Raw genomic sequence first — 20,887 nt, forward strand, 5'->3', positions numbered from 1 at the left:
CCTTGAAAATCAGACCGTAGGTAAGCAAAAGGGAAGCCCCTGTGTATCAAAACTGGTGTTAATGGAATTATAATCTAAAAGAGTCTGGAAAGGGGAAAAGTGACATAAAAGTTACAAAAACATAATTTAGAAAAGCATGTGCTTAAATCTGTTTTCATAATTACAATGCTCTTTAAAAAAAAAAAAAAAAAAAAAAACTACCGGGAGCACAGAAAGTGTTATTTTATTCTCTGACCTTCTGAAGGCTCTTACAGCAATTTTTACTCATTTCAAAATTGGTCATAGATCTTCATGTTTTTAAAGCTCTGAAAAAGGGAAGCCCATTAGCTATTCAATACTTACCAACATCTTAAACTTGTTAAGATGAACTGAGTTGAACTGGGAGCCAAAAGTAAGGAGCTCAGGTAATTACTAAAAAAAGGTTTTCTAAAATCAAAGTGCATGCACATTAATGTTACCAACCTTTCAAGTTACCAAAAAAAAGTAAAGTTTCATGACATTAAAGAATAGTAACAATTTGAAAAGCTATGCATTGTTGCCTTTGAGAGCTACTGTTGTCAAACAAAAGAGGAAGGTTTTTCCCTCCCCCTTCATATCACAATACACTCTCAGGACATCCCTGATGAAGGGGCATGCCTATGGGAACCACAGTGCGAGTATTCATTTAGTACCTCCATTTCAGGAAGAGAGGTTTCAGTGGTCCTTGGTTCATCTACAGAGGCTTCATCATCAAACAACCGTCGACAGCAAACCAAGGTAAAGGGGGGCGGCACTTCTTTAAGAAAGGAGACTGCTTCTCGGCGAGATTTCCCGTAGAGCTGCACTCCATTGACCTAGAAAGATAAGGGATAAGTCAGAATTGAGGAGGCCCCAAATGAAAAAAAAAACAAAAATCTCTTGCTTACGTCAATCTATCAAAGTGAAAACAGGATAATCGTTTTATTTTCCCTGTAAACAAAGGGCCTAAATTTAATCATTTTAGTAGTACAAAAAAACAGAAATCCCTAAAATTTATAAAAATTAAGGCTAAAGTTTTACTGAAATTGGGTGAATAAAGTATAAAATGTGCTCAGAGTACAACTATTACTGGGTATGTGATTTGCCTAATTTTTCACACCTCCCTGCTTTGTCCTTTCTATACCACAATGTTGTTATTCTCTCATCTACTCCCCATCTCTCCTTAAACACACTAAATATCAATGATAGCCTTCTTAAGACCGCTTCCTTTTGCTTTTCATTTTGTAAGCATATCAATAGAGATATTAACACTAATTTTTAAGGCTGTTAAAAACTGCTCAACTTACAATGTGTAGGTAACAAAATCTAGGATACTTGGCCGTCAAAATTTAGCATCAGTTCACAATTTTCTTTCACATCCCATAAACTCTTAATACCATCCTAGAAAAATCACCTCTGTAGAAAAGAAATACACATAACTTTGCCTCAGATCCATTCTTACATACTCTGCTGACACAGCCATCAAGTGTAAGAAGTGTGTCAGATTTTCAAATTGTTTTATACAAGGTTCCCACATGTTTAGAAAAACAAAAAGATAATCAACTATTCCTTATTAACGATTAATGCTTATCACCAAAAGATTATCTAAATTTCATATTATATATAGTGCATAGTAACAATTCTTTGCACCAAAGATGATTTAGAAACATGTCTATTCTAATTTTTTATATATATGACTTTAGCTCAAGGAGCTCTCTCATCTGTCTGCCACTCCCAAAAAGCTGAGGCATAAACACAATCCAGGCAACATATAATCTTTTCACTTCTGACTCCTACCTTCCCGGCAGGGTTCAGCAGCATTATTAGTTTTAAAAGTATTTCCGGTCTGGCCTTAATTTCTGACAGGTGCAATGCTAATGTCCAGACAACTGGCAGGGTTGACTTTCCTGGGAGGAACGTTTCCACTAAATCTGTCAAAATTGCTCAGAGAATAAGAGCACAGTGGGTTTTTGGAAGCATCCCATCAACAGTGGTCTGAGCCCAGAGTCATTCATCCCTTGGAACCACTCTCACCTGTAACATACCCAGCACTTAGCCATCAGACCAGACATAATCTGCCTGCCTTTTAATTATTTACAAAGAAATCACCACATAGTAAAGAGGCCCACATGTGTTTCAGGGAGCTAGTCCTAAAAAGTAAACATTGTCTCCCAGGACTTTATGACTGAGGAAGGGGTCCAGCAGATAGCAAGTTCAGCAGCACATGAAAGGTTCTTCCTGGAAGAACTGCAAGTCAATCTTCACACAAAAATGGGGAGGGAGGTACTTGCCACTGGTCACACCATGTCCATGGTGCCAACCAGTGCCATGAGCACAGAAAGTTCTAAAATCAACCAAATGGGGAGTGACATACTGAAAATAAAGCAAGCGGATAGATACAATCAAAGCAGGAATGCTACTCATGCACAAGTATTTTAGCTTCTGTTTCACATTACTTCAACAAATTTGAAAATCACTTTTCAGGTTTTTATCTCGGTGTACATTTAAATATTTATTTAGCTCATTATTTATTCATTTGAATTGTCTCCAATTATTATAGCAATGCCTGGTAGTCCTCCTCACCACTCTATATGGCTAAAGGGATTGGTCACATTTCCCATTAGCAACTCCTATCTAAGGGGATTTATGGCTGCTGTAAATAGCTGCTCTGGGCTGAGACTTGGCACAATGTTCTAACCCTGAAGCATATTTGTGTTCCTAGTTTTAAGCTCTAAGGAGTACATTAGACAGACAGACAGACACACACACACACACACACACACACACACATACAGTTCAGGAGTTTATTTGGCTAACTTTACAGAGACTTTTTAATTTCTGTATTCAGTTGCTCAGAAGCAGCCAATTTTTTTTTTAACATCTTTATTGGAATATAATTGCTTTACATTGTTGTGTTACTTTCTGCTGTATAACAAAGTGAATCAGCTATGCGTATACATATATCCCCATATCCCCTCCCACTTGCGTCTCCCTCCCTCCCTCCCTATGCCACCCCTCTAGGTGGTCACAAAGCACCATGCTGATCTCCCTGTGCTATGCGGCTGGAAGAAGCCAATTTTTATTTTAGAGTTCACAATATTTTTCTAGACTCTTCAAACCTCTTAAGTACTGTCAAGTCTCAATTATTCAGACTTTGTGACTAGAAAACTCATACACAGGTATTCATCTGCAAAGTACATAATACTGGACAAGTATTGTCCCACTACTTCATTCAATCCCCATTCAATTCTATCCTATAAAGGTTGCTTATGTCTTTTCATGATGGTCATGTTGCCAGTATCTCACAGTGAGATGATGTGTAAAGCATTATCTTTACATGGACAATATTCCATTAGATCCTCACAAACATAGAGTGAGGTAGGCATTTACTGATGAAGAAAATGATTCTCAAAAAAAGTGACATGCTAGGACATACAGTTCAGCTGTGGCAAACTCAGAACCCAAAGCAGCTCTGACTTGCAAACCTGTGCTTCTTTCCCTATCCCAAGTTCTTTCACTAGAAATCTATACTTGTGAATTCAACCAGTCTTCATGCCACCTCATTACATCACATTCTATTACAAGGGAGAAGGCCCATGGAATTCCAATCTCGGCTAAGGCACAAAGGACTCAGTTGATGGCTGAGATCACCTACACTTGCTCTACTCAGATCCAGCCAACATTTCTTTATCACCTACCAGGTACTAGTAGTGAATTATACTTAATGCTACTGAGTTGTAGACTAAAAATGCTTTAAATGATACAGTTTATGTTATGTTTATTTACCACAAAAAAGTAAACTAAACTGGTTTTTACTCATATTTCCATATCTCTCAAATAAATATATCTCATTTCTCAATACCTAATAGCTACATGTTATGGCAATGTTTTCCAAATGGTCTCCAATCTGCAGATTATCATGTGTGACACCACAAAGTTATGTCATATACTCTGCAAATAAGAAGAGAAAGACATGATTCGGCACCAAAAAACCCGTAAGTGACAGCGTAAATTCTAGGGCATTAATCCACAATAAGCATTCCAGTATCATTACTTGAACACCTCTAAAAATAAGCCATTTACTACATCTTAAAACAGGACCTGGCCTCCCATGCTTATGATAAAATTTGCCAATAGTCACAGCATTTTTCTCTCCGACCTCAAAATTCAACTCGGGGAAGATGGCGGAAGAGTAAGACGCAGAGATCACCTTCCTCCCCACAGATACACCAGAAATACATCTACGCGTGGAACAACTCCTACGGAGCACCTACTGAACGCTGGCAGAAGACCTCAGACCTCCCAAAAGGCAAGGAACCCCCCACGTACCTGGTTAGGGCAAAAGAAAAAACTAAACAGAGACAAAAGGATAGGGACGGGTCCTGCACCAGCGGGAGAGAGCTGTGAAGGAGGCAAAGTGTCCACACACTAGGAAGCCCCTTCGCGGGTGGAGACTTCGGGAGGCGGAGTGGGGGAGCTTGGGAGCCGCGGAGGAGAGCACAGCAACAGGGGTGCGGAGGGCAAAGCGGACAGATTCCAGCGCAGAGGATCGGGCCGACCGGAACTCACCAGCCGAGAGGCTTTTCTGCTCGCCCGCCGGGGCGGGCGGGACTGGGAGCTGAGGCTCCGGCTTTTGTCGGAGCGCCGGGAGAGGACTGAGGTTGGCGGCGTGAACACAGCCTGCAGGGCGATAGTGCACCGCGGCTAGCCGGGAGAGAGTCCGGGGAAAAGTCTGGACCTGCCGAAGAGGCAAGAGACTTTTACGTCCCTCTTTGTTTCCTGGTGCACGAGGAGAGGGGATTGGGAACGCTGCTTGGGAGAGCTCCGGGGACGGGCGCGGGCCGCGGCTGGGAGTGCGGAGCCCAGAGGCAGACATGAGACGCTAGGGCCGCTGCTGCCGCCGCCGGGAGGCCTGTGTGCGGACACAGGTCACTAGCCACACGCCCTTCCGGGGAGCCTGTGCAGCCCGCCACTGCCAGGGTCCCGGGATCCAGGGACAACTCGCCCGGGAGATCGCACGGCGCGCCTCAGGCTGCAGCGTCACGCCGGCCTCTGCCGCTGTAGGCCCGCCCCACACTCCGTGACCCTCCCTACCCCCCGGCCTGAGTGAGCCAGAGCCTCCGAATCAGCGGCTCCTTTAACCCCGTCCTGTCTGAGCAAAGAACAGACGCCCTCCGGCGACCTACACGCACAGGCGGGGCCAAATCCAAAGCTGAGCCCCTGGGAGCTGTGAGAACAAAGAAGAGAAAGGGAAATCTCTCCCAGCAGCCTCAGAAGCAGCGGATTAAAGCTCCACAATCAACTTGATATACCCTGCATCTGTGGAATACCTGAATAGTCAACGAATCATCCCAAATTAAGGAGCCCTGTGGATGAAAGGCTCTTGGTGCTGCAGCCAGGAGTCAGTGCTGTGCCTCTGAGGTGGGAGAGCCAACTTCAGGACACTGGTCCACAAGAGGCCTCCCAGCTGCACATAATATCAAACAGCAAAAATCTCCGAGAGATCTCCATCTCAACGCCAGCACCCAGCTTCACTCAACGACCAGCAAGCTACAGTGCTGGACATCCTATGCCAAACAACTAGCAAGACAGGAACACAACCCCACCCATTAGCAGAGAGGCTGCCCAAAATCATAATAAGTCTACAGACACCCCAAAACACACCACCAGACGTGGACCTACCCACCAGAAAGACAAGATCCAGCCTCATCCATCAGAACACAGGCACTAGTACCCTCCACCAGGAAGCCTACACAACCCACTGAACCAACCTTAGCCACTGGGGACAGACACAAAAAACAACAGGAACTACGAACCTTCAGCCTGCAAAAAAGGAGACCACAAACACAGTAAGATAAGCAAAATGAAAAGACAGAAAAACACACAGCAGATGAAGGAGCAAGATAAAAACCCACCAGACCTAACAAATGAAGAGGAAATAGGCAGTCTACCTGAAAAAGAATTCAGAATAATGATAGTAAGGTTGATCCGAAATCTTGGAGATAGAATGGACAATAGAATGGACAAAATGCAAGAATCAGTTAACAAGGACCTAGAAGAACTAAAGATGAAACAAGCAACGATGAACAACACAATAAATGAAATTAAAAGTACTCTAGATGGGATCAATAGCAGAATAACTGAGGCAGAAGAACGGATAAGTGACCTGGAAGATAAAATAGTGGAAATAACTACTGCAGAGCAGAATAAAGAAAAAAGAATGAAAAGAACTGAGGACAGTCTCAGAGACCTCTGGGACAACATTAAACGCACCAACATTCGAATTATAGGGGTTCCAGAAGAAGAAGAGAAAAAGAAAGGGACTGAGAAAATATTTGAAGAGATTATAGTTGAAAACTTCCCTAATATGGGAAAGGAAATAGTTAATCAAGTCCAGGAAGCACAGAGAGTCCCATACAGGATAAATCCAAGGAGAAATACGCCAAGACACATATTAATCAAACTGTCAAAAATTAAATACAAAGAAAACATATTAAAAGCAGCAAGGGAAAAACAACAAATAACACACAAGGGAATCCCCATAAGGTTAACAGCTGATCTTTCAGCAGAAACTCTGCAAGCCAGAAGGGAGTGGCAGGACATATTGAAAGTGTTGAAGGAGAAAAACCTGCAACCAAGATTACTCTACCCAGCAAGGATCTCATTCAGATTTGATGGAGAAATTAAAACCTTTACAGACAAGCAAAAGCTGAGAGAGTTCAGCACCACCAAACCAGCTCTACAACAACTGCTAAAGGAACTTCTCTAGGCAAGAAACACAAAAGAAGGAAAAGACCTACAATAACAAACCCCAAACAATTAAGAAAATGGGAAAGGGAACACACATATCGATAATTACCTTAAATGTAAATGGACTAAATGCTCCCACCAAAAGACACAGATTGGCTGAATGGATACAAAAACAAGACCCATATATTTGCTGTCTACAAGAGACCCACTTCAGACCTAGAGACACATACAGACTGAAAGTAAGGGGATGGAAAAAGGTATTTCATGCAAATGGAAACCAAAAGAAAGCTGGAGTAGCAATTCTCATATAAGTTATATATATATATATATATATATATGTAGTTTGCTTGAGTGCAGTGTTTTTTGTTTTCTGTACTGAATTCATTAGCATGGGTTGGTATAAAATTTAGCATAGGTCAATATGTAATTTGTAAACTAATAAGGTCTTAAAAGTGAGGAATTAAGTCTTTTAAATTTAATTATTTATTGTAAAGAGCAGAATAGCATACATAAACAGGTGCCTAAGGAAAACTTGTATTCTAATATGGAACTCTCATGAACACCTTTTTTTTTTTTTTTCTTCTAATGGTATGATAGTAGGCCATTTGATTATTTTTATGGCTTTAACTTTACAACAATGAAATATTCGTAAATTTTAAAAAGTATTTTTCTTTATTTGATGCGGGTGGGATACTGGAGAAATGAAAGGTCAAACATCTATTGAGGAATCCATACTTGTCTATATATTGTGTACTTTTATTTCAAGAACTGATTTAAAATTCCTAAAAGGATGCTATAATAAGTTATTATGCCATTTTACAGACTGAATTAAGTGAATTTCAGGGAGGTATGAAACTTGCCTAAGGCTATCCAGCTACCAAGCGGTAGAAGTGAGAATTAAATCCAGGTATACCTATAAAAAAAAAATAAAAAAAAAATAAAAAAAAAAAAAATAAAAAGAAGGCGAGGGCAGCACCAGGGTATGGGGTTGTTAGTTTTATAGGGGTGAGTAATTTCATACGCTGATGAGTGGGAGGAGTATTCCAGCTATTTTGGGGAAGGGGTGGGGATTTCTAGGAATTGAGCCACCGCCCACTTTTTGACCTTTATGGTCATCCTTGGAACTGTCGTGGCACCTGTGGGTGTGTCGCTTAGCTTGCTGATGTGTTACAATGAGTGTATACTGAGGCTCAAGGTCTAGTGGAAGTAGACTCGTCCGCCATCTTGGACCTATTTTGTTCTAATCAGTTTATGTTGTGTCCTCGGGCTATGTAATTCTTTTAAAGGTTGTGCCCTGCCCCCTTTCCTCCTGTTTCATATTGAATATATAATATTTACCAGAGTATGTTTTAATAATTAATACATGATATATTGTATAATTAATTTATATATCATATATATAATGATATCTATAGGTATTTGTTCTAATAAGTCATTAAAAATAAATGAATTAAAAAAAAAAAATATTTGGGAAAACGCCAGAAAGTTCCAAAAAGCAAGACATGAATTTGCCATGTACCCAGCAACTATTTACATAGCATAGCATTTACACTGTATTAGGTACTATAACTAATCTAAAGATGATTTAAAGTGTACAGGAGGATGTGTGTGAGTTATATGCAAATACCGTGCCATTTCATAAAAGGGACTTGAGTATCCTGGGATTTTGGTATCTGTGGAGGTCCTGGAACCAATCCCCTGTGGATACCAAGGGACGACTGTATATGTTTTATACATAAAAGATGTATTTTTACAGTGGTATATATGTGTAATTTATGAATAGAATATATGTATATTAAAGAAAAAAATAAAATAAAATAAAATGTAAAATTAAAAAAAAAAAAAAAAATTCAACTCGGAATTCTCAACATACTCCTCCAGGTGACTGAACGCTACTTAAAAAACCCAACAAGAAACCTATTTGCTATTCTTGCCATCCCACTTTAAGCAAATATAAATTTTAGAAAGAAATCTCTACTTCAAGGCCCGTGGGATTCTAATCTTGGCTCAAGCAACTAGGTTGACTCTATTAAACCCAACCTAGGACTTCCTGTGGATCTAAACTTGAGAGAACCCTCTTCTACACAGCCTTCTCAAAGTTTGACCATTCCGTGTATCATTTTTAGAAGCTTAGAGAGTAGTGTGATGTATTGAAAAACCAGTGAAATGGGAGTTAGAAAACATGAACTAAAGTCATCACTCTACCAGTGTATAAAGTTAGGGGAAATCAATGTCTTGTTTTCTTATCTGTAAAATTAAGGGTTGTTGCTTGGTTTGTCTGCTGTGTTGGCTATAGAACTTTCCAATCTAACAAAATCTCTCAAGGCAGTCATGTCACAGCAGAAGTGCTCTAGAATTGCTCTGACTGCAGAGAGGCTGAGAAGCCTGAGTGAGCCCGGTAGAGGCTGCCATCATGGCGGGGAGGGAGTCCCAAGGAGACAATCTGAAAGCTAGTCAGTAACACATAAGCCTGAGGTTATCCAGCTCTAATCCTTACTAGAAATAACCAACAAAACCTGCAAATAAATATGACTACATGTTCCAAACAAGGGTCAGGGGTTAGATTCTTAAAAAGAATTTTGAAGAAAAAAATACTAATTATGCTATCAAACTAAAACAGGACATTAGCTTCTTTCTCAGTTAATCATTTAAATAAGCACTCAGAAGGACATCTCAGGAGTCCCAAAAGATGGGGAAAATGGACTGAAAGTACGTTACCTACTTCACTTATCATTACATAAGTTGTTAGTATTTTTCCTCATCTTTATTTTCTTTTTCCCAGCTTTACTGAAATATAATTGACATATAACATGTAAAAGTTTAAGGTGTACAGTGTGATGATTTGATATATATATTGTGAAATCATTACCACAATGAGGTTAGTTAACACTTCTATCACCTCACATAGTTACCATAGTTTGTGTGTGTGTGTGTCTGTTTATGTGTGTGGTAAGAACACTTAAGATCTACTCTTTCAGCAACTTTCAAGTACACAACACAGTTTTGTTAAGTACAGTCACCAATTATTTTCCAATATAAGTAGCTCACATTACATTGGTATTGATGATGTAACTCTGTGGATTTCTGGTGAGAACACATTCTCCTACAACTTAAAAATTCCTGCCCTGTGTCTTTTTCCCCTCAAAAATTTTACCTCAAGGAGCTCATCTTCTGGCTGTAGGAGGTTCAGTGTATCAAGAGGACCACCTGGAGCAATCGAAGAGATATAATGGTGCCCATCAAAGGAATCCACCTCCATGCCAAGCCTCAGAGTGTGAATGGGCAGCAGCTGCAACAAAACACAGAACAGTAATATAAACACAACAAGGACACATCTGGCTGTTAATCCTCTATCAAGTATTTTTTTGACACAGAAGCCCCATCCCCTGAATCAGATCACCAAAATCCCAAAAGAGACAGTAAGGGGAAAACTAGCCTCAAGCAAAACATGAAGTCATTTGTCATCTTGTTCTCACTCTTGTCCACTCAGATTCCTTGGGAATGGAGAGACAGACGTACAAAGTCTCCAGTTCTAAGCTCCAAACTTCCTATAGTTCCCAGTATGTATTCTGTGTTTCACTTTTCTGCAGGACTTCCCATCCCTCAGGACATCTAGTTCCTTTATATTACCTAAGTTTCACTCACACTTCAATACTAAAGCAGTATCACTTCCAGGAAGCCCTTCCTGATATCTGAGCTAATCTGCTTCCATCTGGGGTCCAAGATCACACTGTACACATCCCCATCACAGCTCACAATACACTGCTTTTAAAATTCCTATTTTCTGGGCTTCCCTGGTGGCACAGTGGTTGGGAGTCCGCCTGCTGATGCAGGGGACACAGGTTCGTGGCCCAGTCCGGAAGATCCCACATGCCGCGGAGCGGCTGGGCCCATAAGCCATGGCCGCTGGACCTGCGCGTCCGGAGCCTGTGCTCCGCAACGGGAGAGGCCACAACAGTGAGAGGACCGCATACCACAAAAAAAAAAAAAAAATTCCTATTTTCTTAACTGCCCCCCGACTGCTTGACGGTATCTTTTCTCTCTATAGCCTCAGGCCCTAGAATAGTACCCAGCATCTGAACACGGGCTCATTACATGTTATCTGAACTAATCCATGAAAGATGGTACCTCTTTCAAGATGTCTTTTTCCATCTCACCAGCTTAAGAGAGAACAATTTCTGATTTGGGGGAGGTATGGGTGTATAATAAGAAAGGCAATCATTATTCCACTCTAGGATTGGTTCTGTTGACTTAGAAGGATTCATATAGGTTCAGATATGAGCCAAGCATTAAGAAATTCCAGCCAATGTCAAGGTAAAAAGATGAGTGTCTTAGTGTTGTTGGCTCTAAAAGTCAAAGGCATTCACCAAACTCCATTCCCCTGATTTGCAAAATTGGAATTAATGATTTCTCATTGTGGATATATAAACTCAAACATGGTAAATGATACTACAATAGTCTGTTTATCCAAAATACCAGGCCCATCTCTAACTGTATATTTGCTAAGGAGAAAACCCTACACAAGGTGGCAATGCATCCACAACATGGCTCTTTCCCTATTTCCTTTCCTCTGCGATCACTTATCCTGGAGCTTATCACCTCCCCTTAGTCATCTGCTCTGAGTCCTCAGAGTTCCACAGGCCTTGCTTCAGACACCACCTGGGGCTCATTTCCATCCCACTCCAGACAAACAGACAAATGTGAAGTGGCAAGGCATCCAGCTGACTAAGGCCTCAATGGCTTAAAACAGGCAGGAGGGATTCCCGGCCTTGGGCTAATTTTCTGAAAATTAAGTGCTCTTGACCACCAAGCACTTCAGGGTCTACAGCCATCTCTGGCAATAAGATATTCTAGCAACGCGAGGGTAAGACTGCTTTTACTCTTGTTGCCTCTCTGTGATCTCTTTATTTCTCACTGTTGCCACCTCATTCTGTTTAGTCATTGTACCAAATCCTGTATATCAAGCTAGGAGACATTAGGGTCAGTTTCTTTAGCACTAAAAGGTGAATAAAAACTCTGAGAAATGTTTCTGTAATAACACTTTACCCATCCATCTCTGCCAACTCTCTTCCTTCCTTTGTTTATGAGCCAAACACTAGGGCAGGGAGCGGTCAGTGGGTCCACCTGTGGGTCATCCCCAGTGCTGTGCTAAAGTATGCTTGCAAGAGCAGATTTTTCAATTTTCAGGAATTCTGCAAGCCAGTTGTTAATGACAGCCATTATTAAATATGAAATTATAAGATTACAATTAAATAAATAATATTAAAAATAAATGTAGTGGGCTTCCCTGGTGGCGCAGTGGTCGAGAGTCCACCTGCCGATGCAGGGGACACGGGTTCGTGCCCTGGTCCAGGAAGATCCCACATGCCGTGGAGCGGCTGGGCCCGTGAGCCATGGCCGCTGAGCCTGCGCGTCCAGAGCCTGTGCTCCGCAACGGGAGAGGCCACAACAGTGAGAGGCCCGCGTACCACAAAAAATAATAATAATAAAAAAAAAATAAATGTAGTAAGTACCGAAAATCCATCACTTCCTAATTATTTTGACCACATTTTATCTATGTTCTTGAAGTGACTTTTATCTGTTATACATGTATGGTGGAAACACTCTCTATCTAAGAATTTAGGGAATACCAAAGGGATGAACAACTGAAAAAGACAGATGAAATGGTTGATTTGTCTAGCGCTAAATGCAGGTAGGTCAGGTAACAATATAGTCCTGCTCCCATGGAGAAACCTGCATCAATGAAGTGCAACTGTGAATCATTACCTAACTCAGTGTTCACTGCTGTCATTTTGGTTGCTTGAAATCTGCCACGGTGGAACTATTTATACCACAGGTATTGGTAAATGCTACAAATTAGGGTTGCCTTTTTTTTCTTTTTTTTGAGGGCTAGACATTTCCCAGCATATCACTGATCTACAATCTAGTTTGGACATGATACCCAGCATATATTTATAGAGTGTAAAACTATGTGCAAGGATTTGAGCTTTGGGCTGGAATTACAGGATGAAAAAAAGAAACAGTTTCTACCCTCCGGAAGTAACATCTAGGATGGAAGACAGACAATATAAACAAGCAAGAGAGCGAGAAGAGACAAGCAAAACAAGTAAGCCAATAAACAATGCACCAACAAACAAGTGAAAGATAAACCCCAAGTTACCAACTGTGATAAGTGCTATGAAGGAGCTAATCAGGGTCAGGACATCAGACACAACTGTGGAGGCTGTTTGAAAAGTTGGTCAGAGTAGGTTTCACAGAGATGGGGACATTTAAGGTGAGAACATATATATATGGAATATAAAAGAAAAAAACATGGTCATGAAGAACGTAGGGGCAACACGGGAATAAAGATGCAGACCTACTAGAGAATGGACTTGAGGATACAGGGAGGGGGAAGGGTAAGCTGGGACGAAGTGAGAGAGTGGCATGGACATATATACACTACCAAATGTAAAATAGATAGCTAATGGGAAGCAGCCGCATAGCACAGGGAGATCAGCTCGGTGCTTTGTGACCACCTAGAGGGGTGGGATAGGGAGGGTGGGAGGGAGGGAGACGCAAGAGGGAAGAGATATGGAAACATATGTATAACTGATTCACTTTGTTATAAAGCAGAAAGTAACACACCATCGTAAAGCAATTATACTCCAATAGGGCTCCCCTGGTGGCGCAGTGGTTGAGAATCCGCCTGCTAATGCAGGGGACACGGGTTCGAGCCCTGGTCTGGGAAGATCCCACATACCATGGAGCAACTAGGCCCGTGAGCCACAACTACTGAGCCTGCGCGTCTGGAGCCTGTGCCCCGCAACAAGAGAGGCCGTGATAGTGAGAGGCCCGCTCACCGCGATGAAGAGTGGCGCCCGCTTGCCACAACTAGAGAAAGCCCTCGCACAGAAATGAAGACCCAACACAGCCAAAAATAAATAAATAAATAAATAAAAAGCCAAGTATTTGAAGCCCTTTAAAAAAAAATTATACTCCAATAAAGATGTTAAAAAAAGATGCAGATGGAAAATAAGCATATGAAAAATAATAATTAAAAATTTTTTTTTAATTAAGGGGAAAAAGTTCATCTCAACTGATATAAAGTGAACAAAGATAAAAAAAAAAAAGAATGAGTCAGCCCTACAAAGAGCCTGCTTGGGGACTGCTTGTGGGAGGTTAGTGAAAAAGGTAATTGCAAAATTTTTGGTTTGAGCAACTGAGTAGATGGTAGCAATTTCTGCATCGAAATAAGTGCCCAAATTAAAAGACATTGCTGTACACACAATTTGCTACTTATATAATAGCATGTCCTCATAAAAAAATAAAAGGATTGAGGAGGGAACTGATTCCAGTCTCCCCTGCCAGCCCCTTACTAATCAATCCTGCTCTATTCCCCACATCTATGGAACAGCTGATGTCAGGAACAGGTTGGAGCACTGAAGAGCAGCAGAGGCTCACCCATGGAATCCCTTGCCCACCAGATACAGGATGCCCTTCTAGGCTATTCCCCCCGATATCTAAAACACCACATACTCCCTAGAAATGTGCGCCATGAACGGAACACATATGCCCCATCTTCAATCACACTGAACAAATAAACCAGAAATGATGTTTACAAAATCTGTCAATCTAAAAGACGCCTACCTAATATTCATTCTGCATCTAAATCTGAATACAGCTGGGTTTCTGAGACTTCATGTTACATGGCTGCAGGTTTCTCTGTGGGAGCAGGACTGTTTAATTACCTGTCCCAGCTGCATTTTGCAACTAAGCAAATCAACCGTTTCATCTGTCTCTTTCGGTTTTCCACCCTTTCGGAATTCTGAGAGCAGAAAGGGCTAAAATGACAGGAGTGGGTGCAACAGACAGATGATTGATGCCTTCACACACAGAGCACGTTATGCTTTTTGATGCTTATTCAATATGCTTTGCAAGGGGTCCTATTTAAATCTACAAAGTTAATGAGAAGCGGGATTTTCATGATCCTGATGTGACAAGTAAAGGATACAAGGAAATATATCCAAGGAAAGTGTGACCACTGTGTGATTTACTATCAGCACTAAAATGATGAAGATCAAATGAGATCAAGAAAGCTAGAGGAGGACTTCCCTGACAGCACAGTGGTTAAAAATCTGCCTGCCAATGCAGGCAACACAGGTTCGAGCCCTGGTTCGGGAAGATCCCACATGCCGTGGAGCAACTAAGCCCGAGCGCCACAACTACTGAAGCCCATGCACCTAGAGCCCGTGCTCTGCAATGAGAGGCCACTGCAATGAGAAGCACGCACAGTGCAAGGAAGAGTAGCCCTCGTTCGCCACAACTAGAGAGGGCCCACGTGCAGCAACAAAGACTCAACGCAGCCAAAATAAATAAATTTATTCATTTATTTTTTTAAAAAATAAAGAACGCTAGAGGCCTTGAACCTATGAGTGGAGAGACCTGTCAGGAAACAAGCTGCAGCTCATTCATTTCACTAGAAGCTCTACTTTTAGGTCCCTCAAACAAGATATCAAAACGCTCAAGTAGGAATATAAATGATGTTGCTCCGGGGGAAAAAAAACTTCCGGAGAGGAATAGCTATGTCAGTGGGATGGGGGAGGATGCTTCCAAAAAGTCTGAACAAAATATAAAACACAGCAGAAAGAACCCTATAACTGGTTCTTAAAACACACACACACACACACACACACACACACACACACACACACATCCTCTCTGTCTCTCTCTCTCTGTCAATGGAGATATTAAATAATCATTTAAGTTTAAAGATTAGGTACAAAGAGTTACTACATTTACCACAAATAAAAAACAAACTTTTCAAGAATGAGGCTACAACTTTTAAACTAACGGTGAAACACAGGATAGTACCCTCAAAAGTTAGGTATGTTCACGCAGAGGTTATGCAAGACAATCAAACAATCTAGTAAAGGTTGATTTATATTAGTTTTTCTCACCCAACTAAAATTTTATTTCTGGGAAATTCCCTGGTGGTCCAGTGGTTAGGACTCCACGCTTTCACTGCTGAGGGCCCAGGTCCAGTTCCTGGTGGGGGAACCAGATCCCACAAGCCTCAAGGCACATCCAAAAAAAATAAAAATAAAATTTTAATTCTGAATGTTTAAAAAACACACATTACGGGCTTCCCTGGTGGCACAGTGGTTGAGAGTCCGCCTGCCGATGCAGGGGACACGGGTTCGTGCCCCGGTCCGGGAAGATCCCACATGCCGCGGAGCGGCTGGGCCCGTGAGCTATGGCCACTTAGCCTGTGCGTCTGGAGCCTGTGCTCCGCAACGGGAGAGGCCACAACAGTGAGAGGTCTGCGTACCGCAAAAAACTAAAAAAAAAAATAAAACACACATTACACACTCCGTTGTACAGAAATATCTTGAAGGATCGCTTCAGCTACCTAACACCAAGGTCAAGCATCAGTTGTCATTTTTTCATTTCGGATATCATTGATGTTACCTGTCTGGCCCATGTGATACTTGAGCTTTTTTAACATCTTTATTGGAATATAATTGCTTTACAATGGTGTGTTAGTTGCTACTGTATAACGAAGTGCATCAGCTATACGTATACATATATCCCCATGTCTCCTCCCTCTTGCGTCTCCCTCCCACCCTCCCTATCCCACCCCTCTAGGTGGTCACAAATCACCCAGCTGATCTCCCTGTGCCATGCGGCTGCTTCCCACTCGCTGTCTATTTTACATTTGAGAGTGTATATTATGCCCATGCCACTCTCTCACTTCGTCCCAGCTTACGCTTCCCCCTTCCTGTGTCTTCAAGTCCATTCTCTATGTCTGCATCTTTATTCCTGTCCTACCCCTAGGTTCCTCAGAATCTTTTTTTTTTCTTTTAGATTCCATACATATGTGTTAGCATACGGTATTTGTTCTTTTTCTGACTTACTTCACTCTGTATAACAGTCTCTAGGTCCATCCACCACACTACAAATAATTCAATTTAGTTTCTTTTTATGGCTGAGTAATATTCCATTGTATATATGTGCCATATCCTTTTATCCATTCATCTGTCGATGGACACCTAGGTTGCTTCCATGTCCTGGATAATGTAAATAGTGCTGCAATGAACACTGTGTTACATAACTCTTTTTGAATTATGGTTTTCTCAGGGTATATGCCCGGTAGTGGGAATGCTGAGTCATATGGTAGCTCTATTTTTAGTTTCTTAAGGAACCTCCATACTGTTCTCCACAGTGACTATAGCAATTTACATTCCCACCAACAGTGCAAGAGGATTCCCCCACACCCTCTCCAGCATTTACTGTTTGTATATTTCTTGATGATACCCATTCTGACTAGTGTGAGGTGATACCTCATTCTTTTTTTGAATTTATTTAATTTATTCATTTTTTGCTGCATTGGGTCTTCACTGCTTCACGCAGGCTTTCTCTAGTTGCAGCGAGCGGGGTCTACTCTTCGTTGCAGTGCATGGGCTTCTCACTGCTGTGGCTTCTCTTGTTGCAGATCACGGGTTCTAGGTGCACGGGCTTCAGTAGTTCTGGCATGCCGGCTCAGCAGTTGTGGCTCGCAGGCTCTAGAGCACAGGCTCAGTAGTTGTGGTGAACGGGCTTAGTTGATCCGAGGCATGTGGGATCTTCCCAGACCAGGGCTCGAACCTGTTTCCCCTGGATTGGCAGGCAGATTCTTAACCACTGCTCCACCAGGGAAGCTCGAGGTGATACCTCATTGTAGTTTTGATTTGCATTTCTCTAGTGATTAGTGATGTTGAGCACCTTTTCATGTGTTTGTTGACAATCTGTATATCTTCTTTGGAGAAATGTCTATTTAGGTCTTCTGCCCATTTTTGGATTGGGTTGTTTGTTTCTTTGATATTGAGCTGCATGAGCTGCTTGTATATTTTAGAGACTAATACTTTGTCAGTGGCTCTGTTTGCAAGTATTTTCTCTCATTCTGAGGGCTGTCTTTTCATCTTGTTTATGGTTTACTTTGCTATGCAAAAACTTTTAAGTTTCATTAGGTCCCATTTGTTTATTTTTACTTCCACTTCTCTAGGAGGTGGGTCAAAAAGGATCTTGCTGTGATTTATGTCATAGAGTGTTCTGCCTATGTTTTCCTCTAAGAGTTTTATAGTCTCTGGCCTTACATTTAGGTCTTTAATCCATTTTGAGTTTACTTTTGTGTATGGTGTTCTAATTTCATTCTTTTACATGGAGCTGTCCAGTTTTCTCAGCATCACTTATTGAAGAGGCTGTCTTTTCTCCACTGTATATTCTTGCCTCCTTTCTCAAAGATTAGGTAACCATAGGTGCATGCATTTATCTATGGGCTTTCTATCCTATTCCACTGATCTATAGTTCTGTTTTTGTGCCAATACCATACTGTCTTAATTACTATAGCTTTGTAGTATAGTCTGAAGTCAGGGAGCCTGATTCCTCCAGCTCCAATTTCCTTTCTCAAGATTGCTTTGGTTATTCGGGGTCTTTTGGGTCTGTCTCCATACAAACTGGGCAATTTTTTTGTTCTAGTTCTGCGAAAAATGCCATTGGTAGTTTGATAGGGATTGCATTGAATCTGTAGATTGCTTTGGGTAGTATAGTTATTTTTACAATGTTCATTCTTCCAATCCAAGAACATGGTATATCGCTCCACCTGTTTGTATCATCTTTAATTCTTTCATCACTGTCTTATAGTTTTCTGCATACAGGTCTTTTGTCTCCTTAGATAGGTTTATTCCTAGGTATTTTATTCCTTTTGTTGCAATGGTAAATGGGAGTGTTTCCTTAATTTCTTTTTCAGATTTTTCAACATGAGTGTATAGGAATGCAAGAGATTTCTGTGCATTACTTTTGTATCCTGCTACTTTACCAAATTCATTGTTCAGCTCTAGTAGTTTTCTGGTAGCATCTTTAGGATTCTCTATGTATAGTGTCATGTCATCTGCAAACAGTGACAGTTTTACTTCTTCTTTCCCTGTTTGCATTCCTTTTATTTCTTTTCTTCTCTGATTGCTGTGGATAAAACTTCCAAATCTATCTTGCGTAACAGTGGTGAGAGTGGGCAACCTTGTCTTGTTCCTGATCTTACTGGAAATGATTTCAGTTTTTCACCATTGAGAATGATGTTGGCTGTGGGTTTCTCACATATGGCCTTCATTATGTTGAGGTAAGTTCCCTCTATGTCTACTTTCTGGAGGGTTTTTATCATACATGGTGTTGAATTTTGTCAAAAGCTTTTTCTGCATCTATTGAGATGATCATATGCTTTTTCTCCTTCAATTTGTTAATATGGTGTATCACATTGATTGATTTGCATATATTGAAGAATCCTTGCATTCCTGGGATAAACCCCATTTGATCATGGTGTATGATCCTTTTAATGTGCTGTTGGATTCTGTTTGCTAGTATTTTGTTGAGGATTTTTGCATCTATGTTCATCAGAGATAGTGGCCTGTAGTTTTCTTTTTTTGTGACATCTTTGTCTGGTTTTGGTATCAGGGTGATGATGGCCTCGTAGGTTGAGTTTGGGAGTGTTCCTCCCTCTGCTATATTTTGGAAGAGTTTGAGAAGGATAGGTGTCAGCTCTTCTGTAAATGTTTGATAGAATTTGCCTGTGAAGCCATCTGGTCCTGGGCTTTTGTTTGTTGGAAGATTTTTAATCCCAGTTTCAATTTCAGTGCTTGTGATTGGTCTGTTTATATTTTCTATGTCTTCCTGGTTCAGCCTCAGAAGGTTGTGCTTTCCTAAGAATTTGTCCATTTCTTCCTGGTTGTCCAATAAGCATGTAGTTGCTTGTAGTAATGACTCATGATCTTTTGTATTTCTGCAGTGTCACTTGTTACTTCTCCTTTTTCATTTCTAATTCTATTGAGTTGAGTCTTCTCCCTTTTCTTCTTGATGAGTCTGGCTAATGGTTTATCAATTTTGTTTATCTTCTCAAAGAATCAGCTTTTAGTTTTATTGATCTTTGCTATCGTTTCCTTCATTTATTTTTCATTTATTTCTGATCTGATCTTTATGAATTCTTCTGTTAACTTTGGGATTTTTTGTTGTTCTTTCTCAACTTGCTTTAGGTGTAAGGTTAGGTTGTTTGTTTGAGATGTTTCTTGTTTCTTGAGGTAGGATTGTATTGCTATAAACTTCCCTCTTAGAACTGCTTTTGGTCCATCCCATAGGTTTTGGGTCGTTGTGTTTTCATTGTCATTTGTTTCTAGGTATTTTTTTGTTTCCTCTTTGATTTCTTCAGTGATCTCTTGGTTATTAGTGCATTATTTAACCTCCATGTGTTTGTATTTTTTTACAGTGTTTTTCCTGTAATTGATATCTAGTCTCACAGCATTGTGGTCGAAACAAATACTTGATACAATTTCAATTATCTTAAATTTACCAAAGCTTAAAAAAAAAAAGAAAAAAAATTTACCAAAGCTTGATTTGTGACCCAAGATATGGTCTATCCTGGAGAATGTTCCATGAGCACTTGTGAAGAAAGTGTGTTCTGTTGGTTTTGGACGGAATGTCATTTAAATATCAATTAAGTCCATCTGTTTAATGTGTCATTTAAAGCTTGTGTTTCCTTATTTATTTTCATTTTGGATGATCTGTCCATTGGTGAAAGTGGGGTGTTAAAGTCCCCTACTATGATTGTTACTGTCAATTTCCCCTTTTATGGCTTTTAGCATCTACCTTATATATTGAGGTACTCCTATGTTGGGTGCATAAATATTTACAATTGTTATATCTTCCTCTTGGATTAATATCTTGATCATTATGTAGTGTCCTTCTTTGTCTCTTGTAATAGACTTTATTTTAAAGTCTATTTTGTCTGATATGAGACTTGCTACTCCAGCTTTCTTTTGATTTCCATTTGCATGGAATATCTTTTTCCATCCCCTCACTTTCAGTCTGTATGTGTCCCTAGGTCTGAAGTGGGTCTCCTGCAGACAGCATATATACGGGTCTTATTTTTGTATCCATTCAGTCAGTCTATGTCTTTTGGTTGGAGCATTTAATCCATTTATACTTAAGGTAGTTATCAATATGTATGTTCATATTACCATTTGCTTAATTGTTTCGGGTGTGTTTTTCCTTCTCTTGTGTTTCCTGCCTAGAGAAGTTCCTTTAGCATTTGTTGTAAAGCTGGTTTGGTGGTGCTGAATTCTCTTAGCTTTTCCTT

General features: G+C 40.7%; 1 protein-coding gene across 24 annotated transcripts in view; it reads right to left on the bottom strand.

The window, feature by feature from the left end:
* Positions 1-20,887, bottom strand: part of PATJ (PATJ crumbs cell polarity complex component) — a 405,040-nt gene that overhangs the window by 315,961 nt on the left and 68,192 nt on the right. For all 24 annotated transcript variants that reach the window (XM_049696976.1, XM_049696961.1, XM_049696921.1 and 21 more), the window contains 2 exons: positions 9,902-10,036; positions 672-833 (listed from right to left, as the gene is read on the bottom strand). In XM_049696976.1, the coding sequence (XP_049552933.1) occupies positions 672-833; positions 9,902-10,036 (297 nt within the window). The remainder of the gene's footprint in view (positions 1-671; positions 834-9,901; positions 10,037-20,887) is intronic.

The sequence above is a fragment of the Orcinus orca genome, chromosome 1, assembly GCF_937001465.1.
Source record: "Orcinus orca chromosome 1, mOrcOrc1.1, whole genome shotgun sequence".
Lineage (NCBI taxonomy): Eukaryota > Metazoa > Chordata > Mammalia > Artiodactyla > Delphinidae > Orcinus > Orcinus orca.